At 40.4% G+C, this 27,803-nt stretch overlaps 1 protein-coding gene across 2 annotated transcripts in view; it reads right to left on the bottom strand.

Annotated features, from left to right (window-relative positions):
* The window catches only part of LOC145423265 (cadherin-4-like), a 246,877-nt gene that overhangs the window by 45,750 nt on the left and 173,324 nt on the right, over positions 1-27,803 (bottom strand). For both annotated transcript variants that reach the window (XM_080295542.1, XM_080295541.1), the window contains 2 exons: positions 26,390-26,587; positions 2,781-2,936 (listed from right to left, as the gene is read on the bottom strand). In XM_080295542.1, coding sequence (XP_080151668.1) covers positions 2,781-2,936; positions 26,390-26,587 — 354 coding nt within the window. The remainder of the gene's footprint in view (positions 1-2,780; positions 2,937-26,389; positions 26,588-27,803) is intronic.

Here is a 27,803-nt window from a genome sequence, read left to right as displayed (position 1 = left end):
CCACATGAACCCACACCCTAATTCAATAACAGCAGGAGTCAGAGATTACCGCCATGTTTAAAGAAGGCAAAATGTAATTCTGGGTCCACATTAAAGTTATTATCTTGAAAGACGAGGGGGAGAAAACAGACCGTACCAGACAGCGCTATGCATTTGGCAGGAGGCAGCGTCCTGATAGAGATAACAACAGACCCAGAAGCTTCAAGGTTTTTTTCCTCATAAGAATGCATCTTGTTGCATGGCTGGTTTTGAATTTCAGAGTGCTCATTCTTTTGAAATAAAAAAGAGCTAGACCATAACTTTGTTCTGTCCTTGCATGAAAAATGAAGTAAACAAAACCGAGACCACAAAGTCAAGTACTAACTTTAGGTATGTTGCAGTTTTCTGGTTAACAATGCTCAATAAACAAGACTTTCCTTGGCTTTATTGTTCAGAGGCTGAGAGCGTTTGAGTTTCTTACAATGCTATTTAATTGCATATTTGTTGCTATAACAGCGAGGGTCCTTTAAAGTGAACTGCAACACCTTTCTTAACTTGTTAAACATACATCTTTACTTTGTCTCATCTGGTTTCCAACCACATTTTGTATTCTCCTCCAAGAAACACTTTTCTTCAAAAACAAACAAGCAGTTCACTTAGGCAGCCTTTAGCAAGCGCCTTCCTTTCTTAACAAATTACTTCATTGATTGGAGCTTCTCTGGGGTATAAATCTGCTCACCTACCACTGAAAGGTTAGATTTGCCAGCTTACCATGACTGTAACTCAGGCTAGGTGCCATTAAAAAAAGGCACAGAGATGGTGGCAGGTACAGAGAGAGAGAGAAAACCAATGATAGAAACCTAAATTGATGAACCCAGTGCTGTCGCTCACTGCATCACAGTTTCCCTTCACAGCAGCAGAAAGATGCGTGAAAAGATAAGCTTGAGCAGCAATACAACAAGCTGTTTCCAAATGAAATGCATTTTTTCTGATTGTTCCGTATTTTCGATGCCTAGAACAGCATGCACAGCACAAAGGTGACAGGAGAGGCTCAACATGATGAAAGTTTCATTCAAATGAGGTAGTGCAGATGTTGGTGTTTTGTCAAAATGCACAGCGTGCATTGAAAAAAAGATGGTTTTACATGGTGCATCGGGCCAAAAAACATTCTTAAAATACTGTTATGTACAAGTTAAACAAACATTCTAGCATTAAAGCATCAATCACACACCATGAGACAACCAGAGTATGTGTCCTACTTGAATTTACCGATATCAATAGTCACTAGCTACAGAACTAATGTTAGTCTTAACAGGCTGACATTGATGCTAATAATCACTACAATATTTAATATTCCTCTCATGATTGTAAGCTAAATATAAGACTAATTTATTGCCAAAAGATAATACAGTTAGCATAAAGTATCTAATTCTCTGGAGAGAAGTGAATAAGAGCATTGATTGATAAATATATACCCACTACTCGCTTTATTAGTTACACCTCACTAATCCTTAGAAGGACCCTCTTTAGCTTTCAGTACTGCCTTAATTCTTTATGGTACAGATTCAACAAGATAGAGGAAACATTCCTCTGAGATTTTGGTTCATATTGTCCAGACAGCATCACACAGTTCCTGCAGATTTATCAGCTGCACATCCATCATCTGACTCTCTTGTTCCACCACATCCCGAAGGTGCTCTATTGGACTGAGATCTGGTGACTGTGGTGTAAGGTTGGGCGACTGAACGCATATATCGACTATCGACGTAGGTTGAGCCTTTTGCCGATCGTTATTACAAGAGCGATTTATTTATTTGCCCATGAGTACGTTTGCTAATTATGTTGGTTGAAGCCTGTCTATTATTATTATTATTAACATCACTCGAAGCAGTCAGTCCTACCTTCTTACTCAGGGATCCACAAGAAGCAGCATTCACACCTTCATTGTGATTGAGAAGCATGCACTTCCATGTAAAGCGACAGGTTCAGTAGGAGCCCTTGATGAACTCTTTAGGGCCCATTATGTCTTTGGTACATCATACAGTTCATCCCTGACCAACTTTTTTACTTTTCTGCAAACAACTACGACATTGGGGAAATGTCATATTGCTTTCTCTAGTGAGCATCATAGAACTGTGAATTGTAAAGGTTTGTTACGTTAATTAAATGACACTGAAATGAGAAACATAATAAATGCTGTTACTTTAACCTGTATATTTGTTGTTATTTCCATAATGTAGGATAGATCACAGTTATTTAGTAATATAGCATCATAAGATGAATATGAAAAAATCACACTACAGAGAAATAAAAAAGAGATATTATTACACATCAGAGTGTTAATATTAAACTAAATTTGGAGTAAAAATAGCTCTATAAAGTGTAATCAAATTACTCTGAATGTGTGAATAACCCTCAGTGTTAAATATTTTTTACACATTTTGTTGTCAATTTTGACACTAAATTGAGTACAATTAACACTGAAAGGTTAACACTGGCCATAGAGTAAATTTAACTCTAATTTTGAGTGGAACCAAATGTTATCTGAAGCAGAGTTAATACCTAATTTAATGGGCAGTAAGTGTTACTTTCTATTCTTAAATGTTCAGGTATTTACATCTTTCTGTGAGTCTGCCATGTGCTACTGTTACCATGCCACGAGAACAGTAATTTGACGGGATGTGACTTTGATGAATTACCAAAGTCTCTTATTCTTCACATTACCCAATAATGTTGCATGTAAAGAAAAAGTGCAAACTGGATATCCATCCATCACAATTTTGTGTGAAGAAGACACTCACGTGATATGAAGAGCGATGTTCTCGATCAAGAGGTTTGGTGACAAACATCTTTCCAAGCACAGGGTCGATACTGAATACTTCATTTGGTGGTTGATCTGCTCCCACCCCAGTGATGCTGTACCGGATTGAGATGTCCTGGTCCTGGTCGGAACGAATCTGCATCCCAACAAAGAAAAAGGAATGCTCAGTCAATCCCAGTTACACACTACATTTTATTAATCCCTGCAGCTTCTTTAACCTGATTGATTTTATGGCTTTATTTCTCTCTTGCATCCAGGAAGCTACACTAAAAAAAACATAGTTTCCATTGGCAACCTACTTCTATTTGTACAGTATTGAGTGTGAGGTGTTTATTATTCAAGGATTTATGATATACAGTTCTTTAAAAACCATCTATTGTATATTATTCACTGGAAACATGCAAGGACACACAATCAGAGAAAAAAGAAACTGACACCGAGATGACATTTCATCACCCGTGGGGACATTATATTACCTCACATTAATTTCTCGTGTCTGAGACTTGGGATGATGGCAGATCTCCAATTCAATCTAAGAAGCAGTCATTGGCTATGTAACAGTCAAAGCAGGAAACATTTAAGCCCTTTGTGTTACTGCATTGACACCACAGAGGAGGCTCACATCAATTTCAACTGGATGTTGGCAGGCATTTCTTCCTATCATTGTATTAAAGATGTAGCTAAGTATAGTGGATTGAATTGTAAGTAGAGTAATAATGTTTCCATGGAGTAAGGAGCAAAGTCACAGTAACATATGCAGAATCTGTGTTAATGTGGTCTTTGACATCAACGCAATAGTTCACATACAGAGGGTTAGTCTTTTTAGCTAAAAACAGCTGCCTGCAATATTTACAGTTATTTTTATATCATGAAAGTAAAATTGTCCACAACATATTAGGTATCATTGAATGATACTTATATTAAAGACAGAACAGAAATCAGCTGATTCTGAGGTGTCAGACTCTGCACTCACTGATATTTTATAGTATGACCCTGCCTGAAGGTTTAACCTTGCTTCTCTCCCCTTAACCACTACATTCTTAAACCTAATGCTCATCAAGCTGTGGAATATAATTTCCTCACATCATGAGTGCTATAACTATAAACACACACATATCAAAGCTTGGCATTTCTACAGTAACCTCTAGGTACTCAAGGATTCCATTAGTGCTGCCACAGGGAGTGCTGTGCATTCTGTTTGGAAGAATTTAGATTCGTCAAAAGAAGAAAAAAAATCTGAATTTCCTATTACGTAGGAAAGTGAAAGTATGTCTCTGTAAGTGATGGGTAATTAGGTAACAGCAAACATAACAATAAACACATTTTGCAGAGGCCAAAATAGGCCAGAGGAAAATAAGGTGCACACTCGATGAAATGCATCTAATAACTGTGGGGCAAGGGAAGTAAAACGTTCTCTAAAAAATAGCCCTGCATTTTGGTTTAGCTTTCCTTGCCAGATAGGCAACTAATAGGTGCATTAAGTGCACTGCTAGGTCTGTGATTTGGACTGAAGAGCTGTGTAATTGGGACTCATTTGGAGGAGTTCTTCAATTCATTGTCCAAATAAAGTCCAAAACTCCAAGCAACCCATTACTGTCCATTAACGACATGGCAACCCGAAAAATCAGCTGGTGTATCAAAATTAATCAATCATACACTTTCTATGGTATGCAGGCAAACACACACACATACACACACACATGCACACATGCGTACGCGCAGGAATGGTCGACCCTTTTTCTTCTAATCATTGACTATTTCAGTGAAGAGCCTGAGTGCACCAGAAGAGGAAGACTGTCCAAAGTTGTCTCCGTCTTTCACCACTCAAGGAACCAATTTAGCTACACTTTTGACACACCAGGAATTCTGCCCTGCTGAGAAAATAGCTGAAGCAACTAACAAGGACAAGGGAAGGACACAAAGTATTAGGCAGATGTCATCCTGACTCTTACGACAGGTAGAATAAAAACCTGTCACCATTATCGAAGCTGTTATTAGAACTTTTTCCGTTCCTTTCCTCTATATTCGCATTAACATTATACTCAGCTTTCTGGTTGAAGAATCCGGTAGAGGTGTGTCTTTCTAATCAAACAAATGTGATCAGTTATAGACAGCTTCCCTCTAATGCGAGAAGCACTGTCATACCAGCCTACTAATGCTATTTGTGCATGCATGTACGTGTGTGTGCTTTCTTTAGGGAATAGGAGGAGGAGAACGTCAGAATGCTTTGCACATATCTCTGTGAATTACTGCTGACAGCTATGATAATTAACGAGCTGCAGGCATTGACTGCTATTACTTCAAAGAAACTCTAGCCGTTAAACACCCACAAACTAACAAATATCCAGCTAGCAGCTTAGTTGAACTCTCAATGTACTGTCATTACCCTCTGGTACAGCCAAAGCAAAAAGACACTGCAGCACGCAGACTGCTATACCTCTCCTGTCGCATTAGAAAATACAAGCAATTATTACACATCTGACTGCCAAAGTGCTTCCTCTCTTAATTCACCCCCTTTTCTCCTCCCCTCTCCTTGTCTCTCTTTTTCTCTGCCTTCCCTTCTCCTTTTTAAGTCACTCTTTCTCATCTCCACTTCTCTTTCCTCTCATCTCTCCCCTCTGCTATACTCTCTCATCACTCTCTCTCTTTGCTTCAGGTCTCTGTGGGGACAGAAGCCATGCATGAAAAATGAAATTACTTCAATCCGTTGGCCTTGGCAGTGGTGTATAAATCCTCACCAGTTAGGAAGTGATAGCCCTCCATAATTCCATTTGGGTTTTCCACGCCCCCCTGATTTCCCACCCGTTTCCAAGTCGTCCTGCTTGGGGTGGAGACAGGGATTCAGCTGCATGTTTCCACAGTCATTCCAACCAATTAGCTTTCCCGCCCACGACGTTCACGTAGACACGTTTAAGACTGTTGAGGGATGACGCCAGAGTCCTTATCCTCATCTGTTTCTACCAAATATTTGTGCATGGTTGCATGGGCATACATTTGAGGATTCAAGCATGAACAGTTGTGTTTTCTCCACTGCTCAAACATTTTGTTTATGCCAGCTAATGATCTCAAGAAAGGTTTAGACTTGAAAATTCTTTTGCTTCCAATTTTTGGACTCCTGGCTTAGTACAGGCCTTTTGAGGGTTACTATGCAGGCTAAGTTGATTGGTCTGCATATAATAAAGGCAATGAGTACGTGTTACCCTATTTGAGAAAAATCCACGCATTCCTAATTAATGAGACCCAAGTTAAAAAAAAATGTGATTTTTCTTACAATACTAGGGCTAGCTGTAACGTCTTCAGGGATACCAAAGATTCTGCCAAGTATGTTATCATTCCCCTATTTCTATCCCAGAATATTGTGATAGGCGAGATGTCATCTAACTTGCAAACAGCTCTCACTATCATTCTGCCATTTTACATCAGAAGAGGAGGGAATGTGTTGAAAAAAGCACGACATGAAGTGAACACAAAGAGCTTCTCATAACTGTATAAATTCTTTCTAGTTTACTTAATGAAAAGAGGAGAAACTCTTTTCTCATCTTGCTACACTTACTATCTTGTACCTCATACAGAAACACTCACGCATAAACATACAAACTCACACATCATTCAATATTAAATATTGAATGGATTTAGTTTTTGGAGTATCAATAATAATCCAAAACTGTTTTTCAGTTCATTCTTTGTCTTTTTTGTTCCTTTCCTCGGTTCTTTCCTCTGTTGTCTTGGCAGTTTGTGTTAAATGCCTATATAAGTTTTTCTGCAAGAGAGAGACTAGTAGAGAAATTCCCAGCAAAGTGATATCGGCGAGAGAAAGAGGCAGCGACGGGGAGTGAACAAGAGAGAGAGTCATGACTGTATCATCCGGCATCAGAAACCAGACACTGTCTAAATGACCTATTTGTCGACGGATCAAAGCAATTCCCTTCATTACTGACAACATGTCTGGTTCTTAAGGAGATCTTATCAGTGAGCTTAGCTCCCTTCTGCCAGGCAAAACTGAATCAAATGAGAAATTATCATGCCACCGAGTCTTCGGGGAAAACGGAGAAGATGAAGAGAAGAGAATGATTAACACAAAAGTGCCATTCTACCACCACAGGGTGCAGATGAATGAATTCTAGCTTAAAAATTAACTATCACATTTAAAAAGTATCCAACTAGTACCATTTATGACTATATGTCACTGCACAAATACATAAGACTATTATTAATAGTGGCGTAAAGTATATCCGGTACCGGGCCATGAGTCGTTTGGTACCGGGCCGCAAGAGTTGAGGCTCAGGTGTGAAATGTATGGTTTTCAGGGTTTTTAGCGGTTTTCAGCGTTATTTTGTTATCGTTTTTATTGTTAACGTGGTTTTCCTGGGTCTTTTCACGTGTGTTATGAATGAATCTTCTTTTTTTCGGTACCGGTACTAGTTTTATTTTGCTGTATTTATCCGCGACACATTAAAAGGCCGGTCCGTGATGTCGGGCATAAACCGGTCCGTGGCGCGAAAAAAGTTGGGGACTGCTGTCCTAAAGAGTATTTGAATCCAACCACAAAAAAAATTAAAAAATTATATGATCTATACTATGCAAGATTAGGAACACAGCTTATGAAATGGATAGCTCAGTTAGTCGGAATGATAACTATACATAGTTAGAGATAGTGTTAAATATGGTTTTCACAATTAAGTAACACTTACTCAACAGCGTCAAAAACACATTAATTAGGTAACAAAACTGCTAAAAAATAAAGATTAAACCTCAACTCTGTGGAAGTGTCATCTACACAACCTAAAGATGACATGTAGAAATAGAAAAGCAGAAGTTTAAGAAAAACTTATTAAGTGAAATGAACAGAATAAAGGTTCTATATTGTAATGCATTGTAATGCATTCTGATTGTATTTAGTGCTCCTTATAACCTCAAATGTGTGAAGTGGCTTATTACATTAATTTCTGTAGTACCCTCACATCTAAATGACCTCTTAACTTTACATAAATTTTATCGAGCTTCCACTTTGAAAACATTAGGCATCAAGTTAAAAATGTACATAATTCTGTCACTGCTTGTTTCTGAGCACAAAGTAATAGAAAGTGGAGTAATGGGGTCAACTGCAGGCAGAAAAAATCAAATAAATTCAATATCAGTTTAACTCACAGACCTTTAGTTAGGACAAGCAAGGCAAACAGTACTTGCCCAGTGACATATAAAAACCGACATGAATAAAAATGTACCAAAGTGAAACCTCAACATCTGTGCTCATCTCATGGTGCTTGTTTGCATCCATCCTGTAAATTACTGCCATCTTGTGGCAGTGGCAGCAGTTAGTTATTGTCTTTGGAAATTAGCTTGAATACAAACTATCGAAAATAGTTTGATGTATTTCATGACAGATTCTGTCTCTGACCCATTAACAAAGGCTATGTCTCGGTAAGCTGAGTAAACAGTTTTCATGTTTTTCATTTTTGTGTATTTAGAATCATTTTTAATGCATGACTCATAACCTCATCTTACAGGGAATTGAAACTGCTATGTCATTTTTTTACTCCACTGATAAAAAAAAGTAAGTTTCTGGCTGACACATATTTGTTTGAGCTGTTGGTGTTTTATCTACCATGTTCTTTACTCATTTTTCATATAGAGAAATTAGGCTTGTGTTTTTTATATTCAAAGACTGCTATTTATTTCCCACTGGAATATTCCATACATTACACTCCCATCTAACCACTATCTTAATATAGAGTTAAAACAAATCTACCAGTTGTGCTGAATCCAACAGGAAACCAGATTTCACCATCTATCAAAGAATACATCTAAGTGGAAGTGAATCTATTGCTGTTTAATTGTTAAGTTTATCATTATTATATTTCATGCTGTTTAATACTTTACACTATTCTACAAACTCTAAAACCATACAACAGTGCTAAGCATAGTTTGAATTACTGTAGCAAGTCTCGGTTACTCTGGTTTGAAGGAGTTTTTAGTTCAAACTCAGGTAGCAGACAACTTTCCTGCTTTACGCAGTACCAGTGTTCAAGAGCACTGAGGCTTTTCACCAGCCCACGCAACTCTCACCATGGCAGATTAGGAGCAAAGTGACATAAGTAAACAAAGGAGAGAAACATGCAGAGGCTTAGGGCTCCAAATAAAATTTACCGTGTACACAGACCCTGATGATGCAGCACACTTTCAGTTTGCAGTCTTTCTGCCAATATAAAAAAAGTTGAAGTCACTTGGAAAATGTGGCTTGCAGAAAGGAAGATTAAAGATTTAAATCGGGTACTTTTTACACAAACAGCAAAGATGGTATGTTAGTAAAACAGAAAATTATGAGACAATAGACATTTTATTCACGGTGTTGTTCAATGTAATATTTTCTTCTCTGTGCTGGCCTCCCACTTCCTTAGCCATTGGTGCCTCATTCTTTCTGGATTTGGACTTTGGTCCTCAAAGAAATTCAGCCTCCTCTAGCATCTCTCTGCCCCTTGTATGCATGCTATCCTTGTCCCTCTGTTTGTTTACTTTCTCCTTTATGTGTGAGTGGTGTTTGATTTTTGCTGCTTGTGTGTTTGTGTAGTCTGTCTTCTTTCCAGGTCTCCAGGGAGGAGAGGAGGTCATGTGGCTCAGGCCCCATCTGTTTGATATCGGGGTGCATTCCAATACCCCACTCAGTTTTGCAATGATTTCCAAATAGGTAAAATACCTGGAGGCTTCAGGACCAACTAATCCCATATTTAATTTTTCATGGTGTCCTTTGTTATTCCCTCTGACACATGGGAACATATCCTACACACGTGTGATAAATCAGTGATGTTGTAGTTAACAGATGTTGTTGTTAACAAATACAGTGGTTAAAGTCAACAAAAAATACAAAAACCATGAGACAGGAGACTGACAAGTCCTTTGTTTCAATATTTATCCACCGTCCAGCATTTTAAAATAACATACTGCAAGCTTTTTGATAACTTGCTCTTTCTGAATTATGAAGTACGATGTTCTAGCTTCAAACCTGCTATACTCTATTCTGTGATCTGTCAAATAATTTAACTCAGTGCAAGAAGTGTACCTGTATGTAAAGTCTGTACATTTAATTGTGAATCATGAAGAACTGTAAAATCGTATTACCAGTATAGTTATATACATATCTAATATACTACCAACAATTACTTATTAATAGTTGAAAATTACAAGTAGTGGAGGATTTTTTCAAGCAATTCCTTAAGTAAAATGAGAAATAAAACATGCCCCATCTTCTCTGTATCACACATGTTGACCAAGGAGGGCTAGCAACAGGAAACTTCTCTGTTATGACGCTAAACCACTGAAGCCTGTTCACTTGCTAATGCTAGCTGTGTTCCTACACAAAGCATGGTTAGAAACTGATTTTAGAGCAGTGAAAGCACAGTCAGCAGCAACCTGCCTTCCACCCTGCTCTCCAATCAGTTTACCATCAAATACTAGCAGTTTAGCAGCAGTTTTCTAGTAAGATTGAAATAAGCACAGCTTTCAGTGACAATATTGGTCTGCGGCCACAAAATACTTGTAATATAAAGGATGGATGCACAAATAAATTGACAGTCGAGGAGCTTTATGACAGCCTGTCTGACATGAAAGGGGCCACATCGATTTACTTCGGTACATTTTAACTTGTTGAACAAACCCTAAAGAAAATCATGGGTACATATGGGATTTTTAATATTGTGTTATTTTAAAATACATGCAGGAATTACCATAATGTGCAGGTTAACATGTATGGAGAATTGTAATTGCCACTTGCTTTGGTATAACTTCTTTAAGCTTTGTGAGTTATCACAGAAATTACAAAGATCCTTGAAGTTGGTTATTTTCGTTTAGTTTGAGTAATGACCTCGGCTACATTTTCTCCATTTAAACTTATAGCATTCAGTAAAACAATAACCACTGCAACATAACTTGGATTTCATCTGCATAGGAAGCAGCAGCAGTTTGTTACATTGGTAGTTATATCAGATGTGGTTGACAGTGGTTTTAACATAGAAAGAAATAGTCTAGTGTCACTTTTCATGCCTGAGGATGGAGGCATACATAAAAAACATTATCCACAGTAAAAATTGTCAATAAAAACAGTGCCAGGCGAACACTGAAATCCCTTTGCAGTCGGCTGAATGAAATATTCGACTTCAAACACATTAGAAGGAAGGTGCTGCTTTGATATGAATTGTCTCGCAGCTTTAAGAATGATATCATCCTGCTAGCTTCAAAAAGCAAATATGCTGGCATTATGAAAATATTTGATTTTTCAGAGGAATGAAAAGTCACCTTTACAGTAAAGTTTTAGAAAACAAGTAAACAAAAAGTATACCTTGAATGAGTTATTCAGCGGTACTAGCAATGCAAGTATTCAGGGTCTATAATCTGTTACACATTCACCAGCTACTTTGTTAGGTACATCTGTTTGACTGCTCATTAACATAAAGGAATGGGCTGGTCTGTGTACATGGTGTCTTCAACTACTGGGACTTTCCCCAAACAACCATCTTGGGTTTACAGAGAATGGTCTGCAAAAGAGAAAATATCTAGTAAGCAGTAGTTCTCTGGAAGAAAATGTCTCATTGGTGCCAGAGGTGACAAGAGAATGATCGCACTACTTAACTGATAGGCTGATAGGAAGGCACCAGTAACTCAATTAACCTTTTTGTAACCAAACTTTGCAAACTCTTTGACAGCACTACACCTTAAAGCTCGAAGAAGTTGGGCTACAGCAACAGAAGAACACACCTGATGCCACTCCTGTCAGTTAAGAACAGGAAACTGCAGTTTTTACGAGTTCACCAAATTTTGACTAAAGATTGGAAAACCACGAGTCTCGATTTCTGCTGCAACATTCGGCTGATCAGGTCAGAATTCACCATAAACAACATGAATCCATTCTGACTTGTGTTAGCAGCTCAGGCTGGTGATGGTTTGATGATGTGGGGGTAATATTTCATGGCACAAACTGGGCCCCTAAATAATAAATGAGTGTCATTTAAATGCCACAGCGTAATTCAGGCCGCTGTGAAGACAAAGAGGGGTCCAACCAGGTACTAGCAAAGCGTTCCTAATAAAGTGTAAATGATTTTAAAATAGTATATAAAATAAATACACTAAATAAACATAAAAAATAAATAACAAAAACAATGAACTCGTAAAAAGCAGCACTGAATTTGAGTCATGAAATATATCAAAATGAAATTCTGCCACTTTGATATGCTATGTAAAAGAAACACACAAACACACACACAGGCCTGTCACGAGCGTGTCAGTTAGGTGCTCTGTAGTCCACTGGTATTTCAACGGATGACGCTGGTTCAGTGAACACCAGGACCGTAGAAACAGTCTGTAACTAGCAGACAGAAAAGTCACAGCAAACCCCTAAAGAGCTGAAAGGTGGGCCTTTCACAGCTCTAAAGCCCAACAAACAGGGATTGCTACTCCAAACACAAATGCCAATAGGAACAAAGAGAGAGATACACTCCTTCAACAGGACAGTAAAGCCTAACAGGCACACAAGAAATGTAGAGATTGGTCAACAGGTCACAAATAGACTGGTTAACACTGAAGAGAAAGAGCCTCTACAAGAGAAAGGTTTTTAGGTGGCATTGCACTTCACATACACACGCCATCTGTCAAATGCACTCTGGTGCACGCTCCGAGATAAAAAGGCACCTTGTGTGTTTTGCTGTGAGTCAGGAAAGTGTCTGCATTAAGAGCTTTCCTGTGGCCTTTTTAAAACACAGACTTCTGCTCAGACTTTGATGTTGAGCATTGTATCTCTTCAAAAGGCAGGACAGGAGTGATGTTGGGTATCTAGGTCTGAATTTGGGATTTTCAAAAATGCACTTACACCTTTAAACATAAAACACAAGCTTAATATCATTTTGTATTCATTAGTTGGCGAGGACTGAATGCAGTCTGCATGAAAAGATCTACCTGTTCCTGTTTAAAATATGTCTTTGACTCACTGAGTTTGCACTTGATTGTGGTTTAGCTACATTATATGTAAGTCTTTTTACCTATGAGCTTCTTCTACTACTATTGTTGGATGGCCATGAACATCTTTTGTGGCCTTTTTCAATTTTATTTGATAGACACAGTGAAGAAAGGACGGGAAAGCGGGGGCAGACACGCGCCAAAGGTCCGTGGGTCGGACTCAAACCCGGGCTGGACAGTCTCAGCTGTATGGCATGTGGCTGCCCACTCAACACACTGAGCTAAACCGGCACCCCAGGATGCCCGTGGACATTTAACCAGACTTTTTTTGTACTATGATGTGATTTTATCATGACCTGTGACTGAAGACGGTGATTTCCTTTAAAAAATGAGTGACACAAACAGTTGCTTTTTAACTTTCCCAGCACAGCTATAAACCATATAAAGGCAGATTTATGGAAGGCACAGAGAGGACAGAAGACCAGAAAGATGCAATCACAGATTTACCCAGTTCAGTTGTCTATTTCAGTGTGTGAGAGAATGAAATGGAGAGATAGCATGCTCTGGGTGCTTTTGTGTTATTTGAATGATAGCTAGAAGTGACGCAGGTGAGATTATTAAAAGACCTTCCTCCACATTACTGAAAATAACATGGAGTAATAGAAGTTAAGCAGTGAATGACTTTTCCAATTATTGCAGTGTGAAAAGAGTCTGGTCTTTAATAGTGAAGGCTTATGGCAAATTAGAGGTGCTATTCTCCCTAGAGGTAACAATGGAATGACTCGCCCTCCTCACGCTCCTCTTCCAGGCTGGGAGAATGAAAATAAGGCAGCCATTGTAGTGGCAGACAAAGAGTGGCCGCACCCCTTAGCTTTGGTTTAGAGGGGTGAGAGTGTGAGGGCTGCTATCTCACTGTAACCCCTCTCCCTCTCTCTATCTCTGGCCCTCTCTTTCATTAGAAGATTGATTAAATTGTAAAATTGGGAGTGTGATGGATGCATGAATGACTTCTCCAGTCGCCCCCCTGGGCTTTGACAAGGACAATATCAAGGACCCCCTGTAACTCCCTTTTCCTGCCTCGTCTCTTTATCCCCAGGAAACCCAATCTGGGTAATTAGAGTAAAGAGTGTCGGAGGCTTGTACGATAGAGAGAGGCTCAGAAAGAGAGAGAGAGAGAGAGAGAGAGATAACAGTGGCACAAAATCTGCTGCCGCTGCACTTTTCCCAGTCATTACTGCCCCCCTCCCAACCTCCATCCATACGCACGCACATACAGTTTTTGCACTGTCCACCATACACAGACCACTTTTTCACATCCCTTCTCCTTCCTTCTTCCTCTCACTTTCTAAATCCATCAGGCAGCAGTGAAGAGAGAGAAATGCAGACTAGAGGGAAAATGGAGGAAAGAAAGAGTGAGGAGAGTGAGAAAAAGGGAGAGAAAATAAAAGTGGCTCTGAACTCACTGCATCAGCAGAACTCGGTAGCAGAACATGAGCCCTTTTGGCTAGAAACCTGGAAACAGTAAATGCAGAGAAGTTGCCACAACTTGTATGATTGGACAACCGTCTGGTAAAATATATACATGCTGTGAGAAAGTGGACGGAATTTTCCCCGACGACCAGACATGCGACCTTTGTGGGAAGATATGCCGCGAGAAATTTGTCTTGAATTTTCTCTGTCAAAGAAACACCCAGTTACATCACTGCATAGATGCATTTCTAGTGGACTTTTGCTGAAGGGCTGTTTGGAAGAAAACGCTTACAGTACATTCCTTCCAAGCCTACGGGGAGAAACCCTTTGGAGATATCATAAGGTAAACAGGTAAACAGCTGTGAGTAAAAAGGCAAAAGAGGAAAGGTGTTCGGGTAGAGGCGGGAGCAGTATGCACTTTTGATGTTGACTGGAAGCCTGACAAAATGTGCTGCTCCCTGCCAAGTCTGCCCCTGCCAAGCACAGGCAGAAACTGAAGAGGGGCTGGACCTTGCAATGGTGCTGCTGGGCGTTTGGAAAAGTTGTGCATTTACACATAATGCATGCAAAGACAAAGACGCATACACGATGGCTCTGCAGCCTCTGTGTGTCAGAATGTTTCCCAGGATGTTCTGGCTCCCACTAAGTAAGCGAGGGATTCTGCCTGGCAAACTTCTCCTCAGCAAGAGTCCAGCTGTCATCTTGACAAATGAACCTTGGAAGAGTGAAGAGGTGTGTGTGTGTGTGTGTGTGTGTGTGTGTGTGTGTGGGTGTGTGTGTGTGTGTGTGTGTGTGTGTGTGTGTGTGTGTGTGTGTGTGTTTGTACAGCCATGTGTGTCTGCGGATCCGTGCTTGTGGGTTTTTGCTGGTGCATGAGCACAGCACGTGTACCATAAGGATGACTTACAGATGGCTGGTGTACAAGAGGATTTAGTTTTTTTGACAAGTAGCAGGCCTGTCAGTCCTTGATTGATAAAAATCAGAAAACAGTTTAGAGCCACAGAGGCCACTTTCTCCGAACCTCTTTCTTTTCCCGGAAGTTATCAGGAAAGCATTTCTGAAAATTTGGAAATGCACCAGCAAGCTCAGCTGCTATACGCCGTGATGCAAGGCGCTGTGCAAAGCGCTATGCATCAATGACATTGCGGTTTTATGAACAATGTGAGGCGTTAAATCTTTTATTGAGCCAAAGGAGTAAATGTTCTCTTCTCCTGGAAATCAAAAACAAATAAAAATGTATAAGGATCAACAGGGTGTACTGCCCAGCAATACTTACAAGTGAAACACAATGCTAAACCTGGAAACTTTTTTCTTTGGTCTGGTGCTAAACTGTTTATCATAGGAGCTATTTCATCTTGAGAGGTTGTGGGAGATTTTACTGCACTGTGAGCAATTTTATTACAAGCGTACACAGCCACGTTTTCCTACTTGTACCAGGTCTTTGTGTGTGTCTGTTTGTGATCTTGTCTGTGTGCACAGTTGCCTCTGTACAAAAACAAGATCATCCCATGACAGTATCTATTATGCTTCCATGAAAAGGTTCTGACTGAAACCTTTTATTGTAAGTGACAAAGTATATGGGATCAGATTATTCTTGTGCAGGCCTCAATTTTGATTTCCTTCACATTTTACTTTCAGGGGGGGAAGAGTTAAATATGAGGAAATGGAAAAATACGAGCACATTAAATAAAATAAGAATATTACATCACATGACTTGCATCCCAAAGCGTTTTTAATTCAACTCAGTAACATGCCCAAGGACATTTTCTCCTCACTATTACTCCTTTCTTCACTCCCTGTAAAAGCTGCTGCTTTATGATGAATCTGATTTTATGTCGTAATGTCTGTCTCTCGGGAAAACATGCCGACATAACTGAGCTGAGGTGGGGGGAAAGCATCACCTGACGGGACAACTGCCATGTCTGCATCTGCATGTCTTTTGTCTTCATCTGTCTGCCGGCTTGACCCACTTGTCTGCATGCGTGATTCTCTCTGTAACTTCCTTTCTGCTCTACCGCCAGCCTGTCTGTCAACCTGTCCTTTCCATTCGACCGACCTTGCCTCATAAGACCAACAATCGCAGCCACCCTTTGTCCCCAACACTTCATTACTGGTCCCCACCGCCTCGTGTCCCCTTCTGAATATCTTTCTTCCAATTTTACTCCTCATTATTTTTTCATGTCTTTAGAGAAATACAGAATCTTGGCTCTCCTTCATCCTACTGATCCACAGGGTCGCCGAGGCCAACCTCCAGGGGACCAGACAGAGGCTGTTTGTTAAGCTGTTATTTATCTCCTTCATAAAGTCCTCCTCATCTCCTATTAAAGAGCCTAGAACTGTTGCCCTTGACTCACACATAACTCTTGTGTCTTTTGGTGAGATGATTTACTGTTTAATTTAACACCAACTGAACCCAGGAGGGAGCCTGCCTGGTGCTGCCTGATGTCATATCAGAGAGGAATACATTGGGGTTGTGAATATGTGTGTGTTTTTGCGTCTGCTGTTTGTGCGTGTGCAAGAGTGAGTGGGTGGCTGAGGTGGAGGTTTTGTGTTGTTTGTTTTTTTTTTCTCACAGCTAAGCCTTAGTAGTAGCTGCTCTGGGCCTCGTTGTGTGCAACAAGGCCATGGCTGGAAATTTTTCTCTTGAAAAACAAACCCCGCTGTGTATGCCTGATGAACATGTTTACCAGGACTTCACGCCACTAATTTAAAAATAATGAGATATTAAACAGTGAAAATTACATTTCAGTCTCACTTTACTAAGCAGAGGATGAAACAAAGGCCAAATGCTGTTGACAAATACACAAATGTAGGAACAATTAGTTTTCCAGTCAATACCAGAACACTGTAGAAGATTCAATTTCCTAGTGCTGATAAATGTAATTACATTGATTGCACTAATTTCACTAGAGGAAAGGAAATGAAGTTCACAGGGTACATGCCAAAACAAGACTACTGTACAAAGAGTGGGAGTCTCTGAGGAATGTCGGGAATTATTCATGAGAATCATAACTAAGCATACTGAAATGGTTCTGTTAAAGAATCTTTAAAGCTTTTCTCTTCATAGTGCACGTTTGTCCTCCACTACCTCCTTGCATAAGATATTAATGTGACTGTAGCTGCTCACCCCTTTTTAAATAGCATTGAGATCTCATGCTGTTCAGAAGATCGTCAAATTGCTTTTATGGTCAAATGTTTCATTAATGATTTGACCTGTCAAAAAAGACAGCAGTGAGGGTGTTCTTCCATCGCAAAGACTCCATTAGCAGGAGAAACAATGTAAAGCACTTTCAACTTTCTTTGGTGTTTTACTCGTGCCATCGTAACTCGATATCCAGCTACGTCCCAGCTGTCACATGAACTCATTGAAAAAAATAATAAAAGGATGAATTATATCTGAATGCTTCCAATTTACCTTTGCATGACCCAAGGTAGATGTAGCTGTGCATGAGCAGATGAGTTAATATTTGCGATGATCATTTTTTATTAAGTAGATAAGATAAATTGTTTACCATGACATGCACATGCAGCACTTTGGGTGTTTGAGTAATGAACCTTATTTTAATGTGTAATGAAATTGACCAATTAGCATTGAACGCAAATAGAAAGGAGGAGGCTGAAAGGGATATGATATACAGTATTTAAGGCAAAGTTGTGGATGAACTATAATGGAAACGATGGCACAACAAGAAAGGTTACGAGATGAAAGGCTTTTCAATCTATCCCGGGGAGATGTAAAAGCTTGTTCTGGCAATCAGGGAAAATAGTTTGAGATATTTTATTTAAAAAATAACAATCCAAAAATAAAAGTCAGAGGATCACCAAAATCAATAAGCTTGTCTGAGGGCCATGAATGACTGCATAAAATTTGATGATAATCCATCTAGTAGTAATGGTATGTTCAAGTCTGGACCAAAGTGGTGGATCGATCAATCACTAAAGTGGCAGACAGGCCAACCAGCTGAGTGCCATTTCCATCCTTGGAGCAATTCTCTAAAGAGCAGAGCAAAAAGAAGAGAATGAGAAAATATCAAACTGTATTTCTAGCAAAATGATCTTCAATGTCACTAAACACTGGATGTTTGTGCTGGAAGAAAATTCACAGCTGGGGTTTGGAAAGGAAATACCTCGTGTGAATTCTCGGGGAAGTGAAATCAAACAAAAAAGATGAGAGTTTAAAACGGGCCAAGATGCGTTACAGCGTAAAGACAAATGAGCACAAATGAAATGCTGACATGACTGTTCGTGCTCTCCATCCTGGACTGAGGCTGCTGCCTTTTCTTTCCACTTAATACTCTGTAGGAGGGCCACCCTTATCTGAAAAACATTTATTGTTTCTTTCTTTTCTTCTCCAGCTTGATAGAATGTGCTTGTGTGTGTGTGTGTGTGTGTGTGTGTGTGTGTGTGTGTGTGTGTGTGTGTGTGTCTGCTAAAGCCTTTAGCAGACTTTATACTGTAGATGCATCAGAACAATGGAATAATAAGAGACAAAACATGGCACGCAAATATAAAATGCTCCAGTACATATACAGCTGTGCACATACTTTTCATGTGTTTGATGGAATTATTGTAGCCACAAATTTGAATGTTTTTGCAGCCTGAATTCATTTAGCCTCTGCATTTCAACTTTTATAAATCATTCCATATGGGGACCAATGTGGTTTCCTAGTGGCCAAGCTCTGGATTGGGCTGTGATCCTTAAATACTCGCATCCCTGTGTTTCACCATCCTGTGGTTTTGTTTCTGGTGGACTAGGTTGAAAAAACAAAACAAAACAAGATGGAGTCCTGTTTTTCTGGCTTTGCTTTCCCTTCTCTTTGTTCAGGGATAAAGCCGAAATGCGACCAAACAAAACCCCAAACAATGAGCATATACAAAGGCAAGAGCGCAGCACATGCGCTTTACTGATCCTTTGTTTGCTTTCTGTGTAGGACAAGTAATTCTTCTCTGTGCCTGTGTATGCATCCGTATGTTTGTTTGTGATTGAATGTGTGTGTGTTTGTGAGCATATGTCTCGGCAGGAGGGAGGGAGCGAAGATGAAGGGGGAAGACTGGAGCGGTGCAGTGCTGGTGTTGGCCGGGTGGTGGGGTGGCAAGTGCCAGAAGGCTTCATTAGACTCAAGGGAAGAGGCTGTGAACAGCAGTTCTCCAGGAAATCTGTTAGACCTAAACACAGACATGCCTCTGATCCGGGTCTAGCCCTACAGTCCCTCTTTCTGTTTCCCTTCTCTCTCAGTCATATCCACCCATCCATTCGCCAGTGCAATTAGCTCCAGCTCACTTATACAATGAGGAACAGTCCCTACTTTTTGTCCCTCATTTTCTTTAAGATTCCTTTCTTTTTTCTGTCTGTTTTTCTGGTGGTGTTGTTGTTGTTGTTGCTGTGTCTGTTAGTGAAGCGGAGCAGTCATTAATCATTGGTAAATGTACGCAGAGAAAGCAGAGACACCTCGGGGGTGGGGTGCGATGGGGAGTTCTCTCATTCTGCTCGAAAAACGCTTCTCAACACGCTCCGTAGAGAGAGATGTAGAAAATGGAGCACAGGTGCTGCAGCGAGTGCAATAAACATAACCAGATGCACTGCATCACACAAATAATCTGATACAAATGTCAGTGTTTTGTCAGCGTTTAACTTACAGGGTCTAAATCTACTAGCAGGAAATAAATAGCTACAATAAATACTGAAACAAATGACAAATCAACTATGATGTCCAATAAAAGGCTTTCTGATCATATCGGTGACTGAAGACAAGAGTCCATCTGTTTGGCTTACTGTTCTCCTCGCTGCTCTTTCTCACCGTGGTATTCCTGTCAATATAATGTCTGTGGTTACTAAGGGATGCAACCGCACTTTATCGGAATATCTGGCTTCTTTGTCTGAACGAGAGCCAGCAGACAGAAAAATTTTCTTCCAAAGAAATATTATCCAATAAAAACAACAGTTTAGCTGAAATTGCATTCTTTTCACATCCCTGAGTCCAGCTCGCAAAATAAATGTCTTCTCTCTCAAAACAATATCTCCACTAAACAAAACACTAGAATATTACCCAGAGCTGTGGAGGTTAGAAAAGGATTGAAAAAGCAAGAGACGCTGAAAGGGGGAGAGAAGAGTGAGGACAAGGATAACTACAGACTGTCTTGGGGTGTGACCACATCTGCCCTGACACCGGCGATGTTGACGTTCTGATGCACGATTACTTGATTACATTCTCATCGCAGGCTTTTATTTCCTGACTCCATCTTTTGATCATATTTTGAAAAATGCTTTTTATTATGAGGCTGAGAGTTTAAAGACCTAAAACGGCAGCACTAAAGAAAAATGAGAGAAGTCCAACCAAAGGTGACAGTGCGTGCCACACCTCCATAGCGTGCTAATTCACACAAGCTGTCATTTCTCATTGTAGTCCACACAAATCCAGAACATGTCCGGGGAAAAAAAAGCAAAACAAAACCTCACTATTCCTTATTTGTGTCTACTATGTTAAAGCTCAAGTGTGGAAGTTTTCTATGCAAATTGACTGCCTTTACATTCATGCCTTTGTGATCCGAGTTCACAAAATGCTGATTAAGCCTATCAGCGACAAGTAAAAGATCTCTATTTCCCAGGAGCACGGTTTTAAATCTGCTGCCTGTGGTGACATACCCACCCTGCCACCTCAACTGTGATGCGCTTTATGTCAGATAGGAATGATTGATTTGCTGGAGCTGAAGAGAGGAACAACTGTAGTGACAAAGGCAGTAAGGATAGCAACTTACAGTACAACAAAAGCTATGGTGAAAACGTCTACAAAGTATCTGATGAAAAAGAGAACAACCTTTTAAAAAAGGCCCACTATGTTTTAACACTAGTCAAGAATGCAGCAACAATATTTGTGTGATCACTGTCACTATCTGTACTGGCATTTATAAAGGAGTTTAAAATCTTAGTGACCAATGTCCATCAAACTGCAAATCACATCTTGACATACGCTTTCTTCTATGCACTTTAAGTAATATCTAATTCACATCCACCGACAATTTAGAAGCGCCAATCAACTTAACCTACAGTGGGGCAAAAAAGTATTTAGTCAGCCACCGATTGTGCAAGTTCCCCCACCTAAAATGATGACAGAGGTCAGTAATTTGCACCAGAGGTACACTTCAACTGTGAGAGACAGAATGTGAAGAAAAAATCCATGAATCCACATGGTAGGATTTGTAAAGAATTTATTCGTAAATCAGGGTGGAAAATAAGTATTTGGTCAATAACAAAAATACAACTCAATACTTTGTAACATAACCTTTGTTGGCAATAACAGAGGTCAAACGTTTACTATAGGTCTTTACCAGGTTTGCACACACAGTAGCTGGTATTTTGGCCCATTCCTCCATGCAGATCTTCTCGAGAGCAGTGATGTTTTGGGGCTGTCGCCGAGCAACACGGACTTTCAACTCCCGCCACAGATTTTCTATGGGGTTGAGGTCTGGAGACTGGCTAGGCCACTCCAGGACTTTCAAATGCTTCTTACGGAGCCACTCCTTTGTTGCCCGGGCGGTGTGTTTTGGATCATTGTCATGTTGGAAGACCCAGCCTCGTTTCATCTTCAAAGTTCTCACTGATGGAAGGAGGTTTTGGCTCAAAATCTCACGATACATGGCCCCATTCATTCTGTCCTTAACACGGATCAGTCGTCCTGTCCCCTTGGCAGAAAAACAGCCCCATAGCATGATGTTTCCACCCCCATGCTTCACAGTAGGTATGGTGTTCTTGGGATGCAATTCAGTATTCTTCGTCCTCCAAACACGACGAGTTGAGTTTATACCAAAAAGTTCTACTTTGGTTTCATCTGACCACATGACATTCTCCCAATCCTCTGCTGTATCATCCATGTGCTCTCTGGCAAACTTCAGACGGGCCTGGACATGCACTGGCTTCAGCAGCGGAACACGTCTGGCACTGCGGGATTTGATTCCCTGCCGTTGTAGTGTGTTACTGATGGTGACCTTTGTTACTTTGGTCCCAGCTCTCTGCAGGTCATTCACCAGGTCCCCCCGTGTGGTTCTGGGATCTTTGCTCACCGTTCTCATGATCATTTTGACCCCACGGGATGAGATCTTGCGTGGAGCCCCAGATCGAGGGAGATTATCAGTGGTCTTGTATGTCTTCCATTTTCTGATGATTGCTCCCACAGTTGATTTTTTCACACCAAGCTGCTTGCCTATTGTAGATTCACTCTTCCCAGTCTGGTGCAGGTCTACAATACTTTTCCTGGTGTCCTTCGAAAGCTCTTTGGTCTTGGCCATGGCGGAGTTTGGAGTCTGACTGTTTGAGGCTGTGGACAGGTGTCTTTTATACAGATGATGAGTTCAAACAGGTGCCATTCATACAGGTAACGAGTGGGGGACAGAAAAGCTTCTTACAGAAGACGTTACAGGTCTGTGAGAGCCAGAGATTTTCCATGTTTGAGGTGACCAAATACTTATTTTCCACCCTGATTTACGAATAAATTCTTTACAAATCCTACCATGTGAATTCATGGATTTTTTTTTCACATTCTGTCTCTCACAGTTGAAGTGTACCTCTGGTGCAAATTACTGACCTCTGTCATCATTTTAAGTGGGGGAACTTGCACAATCGGTGGCTGACTAAATACTTTTTTGCCCCACTGTATGTCCTTAACCAGACAGCACAGTGGTGCGGAGGTTACCACCGTTGTCTCAGCACAAGAAGGTCCTGGGTTTAAAACCACCAGCTGGTTCTCTCACTGCCTGTGTGTAGGTTCTCTCTGGGGACTCTGACTCCCCCTCACAGTCAAAATGCATGCATGTTAAGTTAATTGGTAATTCCTGGCCCTGGGTGTAAGTACCAATGGTTGTCTGTCTCTATGTGTTCAGGGTGCACCCTACTCTTTGCCCTATGGCAGCTGTGATAGGCTTCGGCCTGTTTGTGAGCCTGAATTGGATAAGTGGAAAAAAATAAATATCTTTTGACGAAAGAAGTCCAACAAGGCAGAACCACACAGAAAGGGCCAAGCTGACCAAGAGGGTCTAACCTAGGTGACAGCACCTGTCACTGGATCACTGCAGAGACTTCAGGTTTAAGATACTGGATAAAAAAATATTTCCATTGTGGTACTAAAACCTTGCCTGTCAGGCAACCAGCAACTCTGACAAAACCAGTGTTTATACTCTTTGCTATTTTCAACCGGCAGCAGTACAACAAAAAAACAAACAAACAACCCAAACCATTTCAGACATTTAATCATAAATGGTCTTACTCGTTATCTATGCTGTTGTTTCATCAGGGGTTTCTTCTTTTTTTAGCTGATGCTTGTTCTAATGGTGGGGTTAAGCAATTGTTGGGGCGAATAAGGGATTTGGGGGGAGTTGGGTGGTTACGCTGAGTCTTTATTTACCCAAGCAAAAAAAAAAAAATCGATGCCACTCTGCTGTAGGAGAAGTGTGTGAATCAATGAAAGGTTTCAAAAAGCCCCTGTGAAAAATCAATGTCCCTTACATACTATTGATGGAAGTTTGGCCATAGAAGAAAGAAACGACAGAGAACACCTGTTTATTGTGAAAAATTACTCTGCTCGCTCTTTGTTATAGGCTTTTTGGATCTCTTTGTTTTGTCTAGAACAGTGCTAACAGTATTTCTGTATCCTTTCAATTGCTCTCTTTGCTAGCCTTCCATTTTATCCTTTTGTTACAAGTTATGCAGCGCTCATGCCCATTTGTTGTAAGGAAGCACTACTGGCCATTATCGGCAAAGGAAGAATAGCTACATTCAGTCTCACAACTCTGACACTAGAGGTTGATAAGGTCTAACATTCAACCACAGAGTGATATCATGTACACAACAACTTGATGTACAGTAGGGGAGTGCAGGGTTCTGAAGCCGTCATCTCAGCACAGCTATTAATAAAATTCAGTCAATAACATTCCACTGTCACTGCCTTGACTTTAGAGACCGATAGGAGAACAGTTCTGCCATAACTTTGCCTATGCAGTCAACATTTCCCTCGAGCCATGTCAGGCTGCGAGCTGTGAGGCCAATCAGTAGGGGCTCTGTCCTGACACCTGCCCAATCGTGTGCTAGCGTGATCAAAGTGACAGTGCTGTAGACCTGCAGAGATACAGGTGAGGGCTGCTGTCACCCCACCTGTCCAACTGATGGCAACTCGGCCAGGGCAGGGAGAAAAGTACTAGGCTGGTCGGGAAGGCCACTGCCTGCATGTCACTCAGTGCTGTTTTGGATGACAGAACAACCCATTAAGGAAGAGACTGACTTCACAGACCATTAGAAGTAGCATCACACAGCCATAGTGCACAGAACACTGAGTAATGGTGCAACTGAAGGGCGACCGAAAGACTCCAAGCGCTGCTTCGAGACCTTTTTTTATTGAATAAAATATGCATTTTTGCTTCATTTTTTTGAAACAGAAACAGATGCATAAAAGCCCGAATTCTCAACAGAGGACAAAGTAGGTTATTAGAAAGGACTAAGCAGATAAACAAGTATGGCAAAATTATCCCCATGCCGTCCACCCCTGTGTCCTTGTTAAAATCTCTAGCTCTCAGTATGGCCTTTCCTGCCCTCCAGTCATCATTAAAGAGAAAGACGGGAGCTTGAGAGTCCAACAGAGGCATCAACACGCATCACTTCTCCTCTGCTCGAAACGCTCAGCTCTCAGCAATCCACTAGCCCCTGACGGACCTATTTACCGCACAAAGTGAATTGTGTTTGGCTGCAAACTATGCTTCCAAATGTTCCTTTGATACCCTCTCTCTCTTTCCCCCTCGCCATCTCCTCTGTCTCTCTCTGGTTCTGACCAGCTCATGGAAATAGAAGAACTGTCTGGCCAGTTTATTGCTGGTGTAGCACTACTCATGGGCTCAGCAGGCTCAGATGAGAAAGCCACACTGTGCCAGGCTGATGGGACACAGTCCAGCTGTAGAGGCACTCACTCCAAAACACAGACTTACAAACTCCTTCCTCTTTGACTTGATGTTTTTGTTTCACTATGGAAGAAAAAAAAAGTTTCCTTCAAGTAGCTCCCCAGGCTTTTCCCTGGGGACTGGATGAAACCCAGTTGAAAAACAAAGAACAGAAACAATAGGAAAAATCTGCTTCTTTTGCACAATTTTAAACCCCAAAGAGATAAACTATGAGAGTTTTGTAAACAGCAAGGAAAAGCTGATGGCTAGATATTCCAGATAAAGAGAGAAGGAAAGAAGCAGCAGCGAATAAAGCAGCAGTCTTGTGGAATGTTTTTTGATGAGTTACAGCGTGCACCGCAATCTTAAAGTCAAGAGCTTGCCTATGAGCGAGTCAAACCACACATTCTGTTGTGACAGAATCCCTGAATTTTAAACCTCCTGCAACTCAAGCCTTTGCACAGCAAGTTAAACATTTATTTATTAATTTATTCGACAGGTGTGCGGGCTCAGCCTCTAACCTTCGACATGCAGCACTTATATATAGCGTGTAATTACAGCCTTATCAAAAAAGCAAAGGTTTTACAGAAATAAATTTTCCATCTGTAATTGTTGATGAATTCTGATTTTGAATGCTAAACAAAGACATGGTTATACACTCTTCATGTTTTTCTGCTGCTTCTTTACTTACAGGAAGTTCTAAACCAATAAACTAATGTGCCTATTAGGGCACAGAAGAAAAGAAATACTGTTCTACTCTTTTGACTTTGAGAATGGCAGGATTTCATGCTTTCTTCTCATATCAAAGAAGAGGCTTCACTAAAACTTCTGTGACAAATTGCATTGTTATACAGTTATAAAAATAGAACTGAACCTTAAGCAACCTTTCTGAAATAACCTGATAAAGGAAAGAAAAGATGCATAAAAAAGGAATAAACAATCATTAGCTTCACTGTGACCCTATGGGACCTCACACTGTGCAAGAGTTTGCTGTTTAGGTGTCTAAGGGGAAAACTTCTCAGGGTCAATCAGGGCTGTTTAAATACCGTAAGGCATTGTGGCTGTAGCTGCATCAGGGGAACACAGCATAATCATCTGCAAGGATGTGGCAAACAAACTAGTTATGCTAATGTATTTCTGTTATTTATCACCATCCATTATACATATCCCAATCAGCCTTACTTGTTAAATGCCCTCAAGAAATCCCAGCTGTAAATTAAGAACACATCAGCGACGCGGCCAATCAAATCTGTCACTTACGCTGACAAGCATCTGAGGGAACGGTCCTCGAGAATTTTCAGCCACATTGATTGGTGGGATTACCCAGTCCCTCTTCTGTCTTCGTAGACCCTTGGTGATGTTGCGACCGGACCCTGGGAACATGATGACAGGAGGTGGTGTTTGTACCGCCTCCTTCTTCTCTTTTCTCCCAGCAACTTTCTTTTCATTCTCTGTGACCTTAAAGACAGAACAACAAGGTTTTACTTAGGATGCTACAATAGTAATTGATGTCATGCTAAAAGACAAAGCACAATTTTGCAGATAAAAGACATTTTTATAGGTTTAGCATATTTATTTTATATCTCTGTGAACTTTGAAATCTTTTATTATCTCTTCACTAAGAAAATGTCAAGGCTTTTTTAGCAGTTAGCTGTATGTCAAACCACTTTCTTGGGTACCAGCTTTTGAGAGCTTGCTGTAGCTGCAATGATCAATCATCACCTTAAAAAAAACATCAAACTCATCAGCTAAGATGGCAGTTGTCACTGTCACCTGTTTGTTTTTTTTAAATATAAAAACAAGTATTACATATAAGGAGGTATCTACTCTTTGTCCTTTAACTAGTATTTCTGCAGAGAAATCTGAAGTTGCTATGGAAACAAAGTGCACAATGCAATGATTTTGAAAGATCTAATGGACCCAGTCAGACACAAGATCATTCATCCATTCATTTCATCATTCGCCAAATCAGTCCTTCACTTGGGCAAAAAACAAGTCTTTTTGCAAGTAATTGGAGTTTTGGCAGCTTGGATAAAGAAAAAAGAAGTCAACCAAAACCCTTTTTGCAACTAAAAAATTTAACACAATAATTGTATATACAGTTGGGGAAATATTTTAAGGTTGAACAGTCTAATTTTTATCGTGGTTTTATTTTAATTTATAGAGACAGAATGTGAAAAAAAATCCAGAATAAACAGATTATATAAAAGTTGGATGTCATGGAGTGAAATAAGGATTTGATGCACTTCAACCCAACCAGAATTCTGGCTCTCAAAAACTGTCTCTATGCCCGTGTGGTGCACATAACATTCAAGCACACAATCAATTACAGACACTCCTGATCTCAGCTTGTTATGTGTATAAAGCACACCCGTCGACAGAATCAATTTCATCTATTCCCACCTCTCCAACGCAATGGGCAAGACCAAAGAGTTGTCAAAGAATGTCAGGGACAAGACTGTAGACTTACACGAGGCTGGAACAGGCTACGAGACTGTAACCAAGAAGCTGGTGAGAAAGTGACAACTGTTGGTGCGATTATTTGGAAATGGAAGAAATATAAAATGGACATCAGTTGCCCTCAGTCTGGAGCTCCATGCAAGATCTTGCCTCGTAAGGGGATGAAGATCACGAAAAGGTGACGGGGTGCAGCGTAAAACTATATAGGAGTTTG

This window comes from Astatotilapia calliptera, chromosome 20 (assembly GCF_964374335.1).
Source record: "Astatotilapia calliptera chromosome 20, fAstCal68.1, whole genome shotgun sequence".
In the NCBI taxonomy this organism is placed as follows: Eukaryota; Metazoa; Chordata; class Actinopteri; order Cichliformes; family Cichlidae; genus Astatotilapia; species Astatotilapia calliptera.
This window is presented reverse-complemented; position numbering and strand designations above follow the sequence as displayed.